The sequence below is a fragment of the Loa loa genome (assembly GCF_000183805.2).
Source record: "Loa loa unplaced genomic scaffold supercont3.55, whole genome shotgun sequence".
Lineage (NCBI taxonomy): Eukaryota > Metazoa > Nematoda > Chromadorea > Rhabditida > Onchocercidae > Loa > Loa loa.
The window spans coordinates 193,082-201,507 of NW_018108235.1; the positions used below are offsets into that span (position 1 = coordinate 193,082).

The 8,426-nt window shown below is 35.0% G+C and overlaps 1 protein-coding gene across 1 annotated transcript in view; it reads right to left on the reverse strand.

Annotated features, from left to right (window-relative positions):
* LOAG_17269 (hypothetical protein) overlaps window positions 1–4,349 on the reverse strand; it is a 6,834-nt gene extending 2,485 nt beyond the window's left edge. The window contains exons 1-13 of the mRNA XM_020449929.1: window positions 4,307–4,349; window positions 3,861–4,061; window positions 3,512–3,605; window positions 3,321–3,428; window positions 3,028–3,108; window positions 2,643–2,758; window positions 2,258–2,371; window positions 2,010–2,070; window positions 1,682–1,779; window positions 1,231–1,309; window positions 748–1,052; window positions 415–488; window positions 256–338 (exon numbers count right to left, since the gene is read on the reverse strand). Coding sequence (XP_020306479.1) covers window positions 256–338; window positions 415–488; window positions 748–1,052; window positions 1,231–1,309; window positions 1,682–1,779; window positions 2,010–2,070; window positions 2,258–2,371; window positions 2,643–2,758; window positions 3,028–3,108; window positions 3,321–3,428; window positions 3,512–3,605; window positions 3,861–4,061; window positions 4,307–4,318 — 1,426 coding nt within the window. The 5' untranslated portion in view covers window positions 4,319–4,349. The remainder of the gene's footprint in view (window positions 1–255; window positions 339–414; window positions 489–747; window positions 1,053–1,230; window positions 1,310–1,681; window positions 1,780–2,009; window positions 2,071–2,257; window positions 2,372–2,642; window positions 2,759–3,027; window positions 3,109–3,320; window positions 3,429–3,511; window positions 3,606–3,860; window positions 4,062–4,306) is intronic.
* Between the last annotated feature and the right edge of the window lie 4,077 nt (window positions 4,350–8,426).

Sequence of the window (8,426 nt, forward strand, 5' to 3'; positions counted from 1 at the left end):
TATAATAAGAATATATATATATATATATATATATATATATATATAAAATTGGAAGGTATAATTCTGTTAAAGATTGGAAGGTATAATTCTGCTGATTCAAACATATTTGAATTCAAATTCATATATTACATAGCTTCTCTGCGCTATTCCCATTTCACATATTTATTTATGCATGCAAGACATCCGTTGATTAACGATATTAGTGTCAAGAAAAAAAAAAGCATAATTAAATTACCAATTAAAATATAGCATCACCTGTCAGTTGCTCAAATTGTTCTGCCTGTGGCGTGCTTACCTTCAGATGTTCAAGTTTGCATTCTTTCAATCTTTTGGAAAATCTGAAAAATTGTATATTTTACTATTATTTTGTAGATTGTTTTTTTTTGCCAAAATAAAAAACAGTAAATGACTTACAAGCTTAAGATATCGAAATCTATCTGACCAGTCTGTTCCACAGTTTCTACTAGATTTTGAAATCCGTGCTTTTTCTGAAAAAATTTCGAAGAGTAAGTGGAAGAATTTTTGTCTAAGAGAAAAAATTCTTTTGCTTCTTTAATTCCTTTTTCACAGAATTTAAGAAATTCCTCCAAATGAACAAAAGATCAGTGGTAGAATGTAGAAGTTAAAAGTGCAAGGAAGTATTATTGTAAATGGTACTGGAAAATTTCTCAACAGTATTTCTTTACTCTTTTTACTCCTCCACTTCTTAGCACAACTCTTACACCCTCAAAGATACTTTATTCTTGCCGTTCGCAGAATTCCATGCGGTTTCATATAACCACGTTTCTGCTGTATGATTTCGGAATTAGAAAACGTTGTTGGTTGCGATACTAGAGTGGTCTTCGTGAGTAAACGATCACTTTCAAAATTATTTTGATGACCATTTGATGCTTGAACAGGTGAAATCTGTAGCGGCAGAATAGGAGGTAGAGAAAGAGGAAGAGGTATTTCATGAAAAGTCGGATTTACCACAGGATTTTTTAGGAACTCCGAATAGTCGGGAGGTCGAGTAACGGTAAGTTCGAATGAGCACGACCGTGTTCGCGATAAATCTGTAACATACTCAAAAGAATAAAGAAATGATGGAAATAACATAACTTTTCCAATAACCGTTACATATGCATAAAATGAAAAATACAGTGAAGAAGCCAACTTCTGACAAAAGTGCTTCTTTACGTTTGACTATAGTTATTAACAATATTCTACAAGCAAAAAGAGCCAATTGCATACCATGCATTTTTGGAGGATTACTAGGGCCAGCTGGAAGACTACTTTCAAAGACTCTGGGTTGTTTCTGAATCGTTGACATCTGAAGTTATTTACTTTAGAGAAAGACAGTATGAATCTCTTGCTTCTACACAGTAAAAATTACATATGGTACGAACATAAAAGTTTCAAGAGCCCACAGTATGTAATGCTAAGTTTCAAAAACCCGACCTGAACATCTCATACGGTATATGTCAATATCAACAATTTAACAGTGTGGCTTGGAAACAGGAAGGGAAACGGAATACATTTCAAATAATAATGACTATTTGGTGAATAACATGTAAAATAGCGTAATAGCTAGCTCTCACTGCAAGTCTTCTGTTGGGTTCATTCATGCCGTTTTGCTCCTACTAAGGCTATATTACACTGAATAATGCAACAGTATTCTGGCAATTATCAAATGAAAGATTACTCGGTCTTGAGTGTTATCCTCCCGTTGTAATCTGGCTCTCCTTTTAGCATACATAATATCCTTTAATGACTCGAAGGGCATCTTCGAATTTACGGTTCCTACAAATTTTAAACTCCTAAGGGTTTTGATATAAAAATGAATTGGAAACGGTTTAAAACGCAGACATTGAATAACCCGGCATTTCTACGATGCCTGATGGTTCCTGTACATAGCACACTTATCTGTGATGCACATGAAATCTTTTAGTATAGTTCATCTTTCTTTTGGTTGAAAAAAGAATTCAAAGAGTACTTCTAAGTACTTCTTCATAAAAGCGATGAAGTATTACTTAAGGCAGAATCTCGAGACAAACCCGACTCCATCGTTTGAAGATGGCTCGATATACGTTTCTGAAATCCGCCAAAATCAAAAAAAAGTAGCATTCAATGAAATGGAAAAACTAACACAACAGGAGAAACTATATTACCCAAAATCTTTATCGAATCAGAAACTGGGTAAAGCGACTGATTAAAGTAATATATTTACATGCCTTACAAGAAAAACTGTACATATAATTCTCATTCCCTTTATTTTTACCGCTTTTTTTGGATCATCGTTAATGAGAGCTGAAATGCGAGTTTTGTCAGTTACTTTCACTGGCAATTTCTTCTGTTTTTTTTGCGTGTGTCCACCAATCTTTTCCAGTGGTTTCTGAAATCCATCTGGTAAATACAGTTCGGAAACTTTGTAATACATCTATGGTGTTTCAACCTTGGCTTAATTATTGTTCGCTAAATTTTAATCTCAGTGCAATCTTCATTGTAGGTGGAAAGAGCTGAAGTAAAAACAATTCGAATTATACTTTTTCATTGCTTTAGTTAACATTTGGAGGTAGGCAAATGCTACTTTTTATCAGAAAAAAAAATTTTCCCCATCCTAATAGTGACTAGGCCAATAGTTATTAAAAGAAGGTTTTCACTACATTATTCTTTCTCATTTTTTCTTCCAAAAGCATTTGTTCCTTCAGCCGCCATGCTGCCTGTCTTGCTGGTGTAACAGCGCGTTCCTTTCTTGAAAAGTTTGGTTCAGGCTCAATATCTGCAATAAGTTTCAGTCAGCTTATAAAAAATGATCCCCTATAATTCCAATCGTCTAAATGAATGATATTAAAACATGAGTAGGAAAAAGCATTAATTTCAAACGTGCAAGTCAGGGAAAAAAAATATATAATATTATCGCCACTTTTTCAGATCAATCAGAACTAATCGTGTATGCATTTGATGAATTATGAAATTAAACCGCAACAAAAGAAAAAAATTAAACGTCGAACCACAACACATATAAATGTTTCTATACTATGACCTGACCTTCCACTTGAATTTTAGGTGGTTCAATTACTGACTCGTGAACCTGTTCATCATCCAGTAAACTGCAAAAGCTCATTCCATCTGTAACTAAACAGTACAATACAGAAATCAATCATAACAACTGATGATGCAAAAATCTTCCGTTTCAGAATAGTTTTCAAGTTGTCACCCTTTTTAATTTAGGTTTTGGTTTTTGGAATTAAAAAGTTTAGATATAAAATAAATAGAAACACTCTTCTTACGTCCTCAATTTAAAATATATTCCAAAAATATTTATAAAAAGAAAAAATCACCGAGTGAGCACTGAGCACTGAAATGAGCACAGTGAGCACTGTTTGACTTTCCACTTCGTTTAGTTGTGATATCACCATCAATTTCAGCCAACTCACCCGCTCGTTTTGCTAAAAACAATGCAATGGAATTTCTTTTTCTGACTAAGAAGAAGGCATTATTAATTTGCAATTTGCTTTTTAAATTCTAATACCTCTTTTAACACAGCACTGGACTGCTAGCAACTTCGCCCGGTCCAATGCTGTCAAACTTTCCAATGCACTATCCGAATATTGCAACAGCTTTATCTGGAAATCCATTATTTGTAACGCCCATTAAGCTGTGAAATTAAGAACAAATTGTAAATTTAGGAGATTAGATAAAAGAGAAAGGAAATGATGATTTCTATGGAATCTGAACATTAATGCTAAAATATTGTTGAGTGGATAGAGAAAGAGAAGAAAGCTTCTAGAAAAAAATCAATGAGAAAAATCTCATTACCTTCGTCATTTTGTAAGAAAAGAAAAGCAATAAATATAAATGTGTTTCTCCTTCCGAGTAACCTTTTTGCCACGACGTTTGCAGATCGCTAAATGGCGGAAAATTTGTAATATCGTTCCAAATTGAGCTGTGCATCCCTTAGCACCACAAGCAAACAATGCCAAATCAAGGTGCTTCTGACAAAAGTGTTCCTCGAATTCATCGTAAGTATCGAAAGTTTCTTTGCATTCGCCGCCATCCACAGATGCAAGACACCAAAGTTCCTGAAAATAGGCGACATGTTTCCCACAACATATGAATATGATACTGCTTATCAACACAGGCGCTTAAATTGGTCTAGAAAAGGGTCAATGGTGGAGGACAGAGGTAGAGATGGACTTAAGGGAGAAATGAAGATAGGCAATGGAATGAAAATTGAAATCAAAACATATCGAAAAAATAAAATAACAAGAAAGTAAGAATTAGCAAAGCATTAAACGAAATAAGAAATAACTCGTGAGCAACTCACCGAACAATCCATCCAGTCACTTCAACCACTTTCCTGGAAAGTGCTATAAAAATGATGTAAACGTACAATGAAATGCATAAGCTATATCGAGCATGTTGATGATGCACACGCTAGATTCATGCACAAATATATAACTAAGTTCATCATATGACAGAAAGTCGTCAACCACAGCTTTTCACTTCATTCGAACCCATTCTTAACACGTACACTGTACTGGAAAAACCAGTGTGATGATTTTGTACTTTTTTACCAAAAGCTTGAGTTATGTTCCATCAGGGAATGCATGATATATATAATCTTAGATTTTAAATTAAAGTACCGTACTGCCAATGTTTCCCTAGTTTACGTACGATATTCAATAATTCTTACATCGTACTCAAATTGTTCATCTAACGAAATACAGAAATATGCAAATTACACTGAACGTTTCGATGAGTACGCTTCCTGATTTACTAACCCTTCATCTACTATTGTATGAAACTTTTTTTTTATCTAGCGAAATCTGAAATGGACATATCTACCTTCCCATATCACGATAACTGAACTGCTCATGTCTTTACGCAGAATTAAAAATAATAGTTCAAGGATAGAAAGCATCTATCACGTTGACAATAACACGATGAATGCAATCTCTCACGACAAAGGAGAGAAAAAAAAATGTCTCATGACAAAGGACAGAAACGATTGTCTGGGATCTACAACCCATTACTTGCGAAAATGAAATTTGATCCTTGCACACTGCTTAGATGGTAAATTGCCGATTATGGGGCATAAATGGAAGTGCAAAATGGCTGGATCGAGAAAGTAAAAATGCTACAAAAAGTGACTGGATTTTGGAAACATCTGCGGTTGCATATCAATGAAGCAGTCAAATCAACTGCTGCAGTGATAACAGCATTACACTCCCGCAATGACAAGTATCTGAAGTATATTTATATGTAATTTATATACAGAGCAGAACTTGAATAATCTATGACTACCATGAGAATTAAACTTCTGTGTTTTTTACTATGTCCAATTACTTAATTTCTTGCATATTGAACTTGATCTGCTGTATTTTACCTAATTTCTTGTGTGTTAAAGCAGAAAGAAATATCTGACACCATACGCCGACCATTCCGCATGTCAATAAGCATTGCAAGAAGCCACAAATGGGTAAAGGGAAGAGATAGTTCCTTTTAACGTTCTTCATTTCTAGAAAGACAGCAAATGGAAAAGACAGTTCTTCGGATGAGACAGTTGGATGTAATACCGCCCGAGCAGCATCTTTCAAATGAAGAGTAGTGTACGCAGTATAAAATATAAGGGAAAATGCTCAGGACTCAAGATCTATATTAAAGCACATTAATGAACTGGACGGCATCAATAAAGATGTGTAGCTGGATTTTTCGCGACCAAAATTGAAAGTGCTGTAAGATGCAAAGGATATGAGGAGAATACAGGAACCAGAACTTAATGTTTCAGGGGAATAACTGCATCAGTTAGCACAGCGAGCATAAAAGCTGTAAAGTGAAATTCAAATGTTTACCAGCCATTACTACCTGAATTGAATGCTGATCCTAGGCTAGAATATGGGGATGATCAAAAAAGATTGGTAGATCCGGAAGCCATTAAAAACCATTATTCTATTATGAATTACAACCGATTAAACGGAACGATTGATAACTGAAAGTGATTTTAGGAGTGAGAGAGTGCTAAGGCAACTGGAAGTATAGGGAGGAATATCGAACAATATTGAAAAAAAAAAAAGAAAGCCGGAGAAGAATATGTCACCCGTTTCGTGCCTCAAGTAGTAGGTTCGAAAAGAATGGTGTAGGCAAATAGTAATCGGCAGTTTTGAAAGAGCGCAATCAATGAAACTTCCGTCTTGCCTCCCAAAAGGAAGAAAAGCCAATAACACAGAATCACAATATGTCGCCAGTGCTAGACGTAAACAAAAATGAGCCAAGAAAGAAACACGAGATCTTGCTTCTTCTGTCTTTTGTAACAGAGATCATCGGGTTGCCAAGTGTCGAAATATATAGTTGTAAAGGAACGATTATATTTATTTGTACGCATTGTACTGTGAAAAAGTAACGGTATTTCTAATGTAGATACCATAATTCGGTCTTATATGAGATGAAGAAAGAAGAAATCAGGGCAACAATTGGAACACGACAAATGCCGGAATAATCGAAATATTTCTTAACATAGAAAATTGTCGAAAATATGTGGAATGACTGAAATAAATCCATAATACGGAATTTTAGTATAAAGACTGCTTTATTTAGAGTTTTTCTCAAATTTGTCATGTATCACTTATCTAACTCGGATCTTCCACTCAATAATCATGCTTATAGTCAATGTCTAAAATATATAAGGAGTTAGGACAAAGAAACTCTCTTAGCTCACCCGATTAACTGTGCGCTTCAATTTGCTTCATCAGTATTACCATTTATACTCTTTCAAATCTGTGCTAAATTACAACTTCAATCAAATCCCCACCAAATGTTCCCTCCGATGACAATGAAGAACAACTTGGTGATTGACTTTACTCGTAATATTCTCTTATAATTGTCCTACAATGTATACGAAATATAAATTCTCTGCTATCAATGAAACATTTGTCAAAATTACTTGTCTGGATCAATCATCGAAAAACTCCCACAAAAAGAACCTAAATAAAACTTCACAACTAAAAAAATAGCATGTAAACACGAGACAGTAGCGACATAATCATAATCTTTAAGAAGCATATTAGCTTATTGTTACCAATGGGTTGTGATCCTGTGTTGTTAGCTTTTGGTTCTTCCTTTGGGAAGTAAGACGGAAGTTTCATTGACTGCGCTGCTCCAAAATCGTTGATCATTACTTGATTACGCTATTCTCCTCAAATTTAGTACTTGAGGCATGAAACGGGTCACATATTCGACTCCTACGGCTCCTTTTTCCAAATTCTTTACAACTTATACTAACATCTTTCACTCACTTCTAAAGTCGCTTTCAGCTCTCGATCATTTGTTTGATCAATTGGAATTTATTACAAAATAACTTTTAAATAGGTTACGGGTCGCCAAAGCTTTCAAATGGGACGCCTCGCATGATGAATGTAGTCTCGAATAGTTTATAATACATCTCCCACCAAACACTTAACTTTCTGGACATTGGCAAAACTTTGCTCATCTACCGCTATCTTGAAACCAAACCAAAATTATCGCCGTGTTTTAGGGTCCTCCTGACATCCTTAAAAGAATGAAGATTGCTTAAAAAATGAACTTTCGCCTCTCGCTTTCATGCAGAAACACAATAATCAGGATTCATCACAATCCTAATACCTCACTGCTAACTCACACATCTACTATCATTAATAACCGAAGTCAATATCCCGACTTGAGCCACATCGGTGTACCGGATACCCTTAACATCGTTACCCATTCTATATTAATCATCAAAACCGTTTAAAGTTTTAAATATGATGCAACCAATATCCCAAATATGGAAACTCCCTCAGTCTGTTAAGTCGGGGATAACAGTCGGCTACTCCAAAGCAGTGAACCGCAGAATATTTAGCAAGTTAGTATTGAAATAGTTATATTAAGGACGCTCCAAAGAAATGAAAACTAAAGAGCCTTGTTCTGTGGAATTAGCAATTCTAATGAAATTTTCTGAAATTTCTGGAATCCAGTGGTACGGAGAGAAAGCGTACAACTCCAGAAAGTAAAACTTCCTAGCGAATGGAACAAATAAAAAGGCACAACCAATCGACCACTATAAGCCAAAGAGAATGAACGGTAAAACTGCCGGTCCGTATATGAGTTGAAAGAAGCAAAGGTTTGAGAGATTATTGTATGTATAAATAATGCAATGAAGGAGAGTAAAACACACATGCATCATCGTGCCACCTCTTTGGTCTTCAACAGAACTGTTCATAACAAATGATTAGCGTTGAAAATAAGATGCAAACATCTCAACATCAGCTTCTCAGAAACATCGAAGCGATGCCTGCCATATAGGTGAAAACCCTCACAAAAAAGGAAGTCGACTGAACCACTGAATCTTCGCATGCAATCATTTATTTTCGTAAGAATACAAATTTTGCTTGACAATGACAAAAGTAATCACTTTTTAGTTTGTATATGCA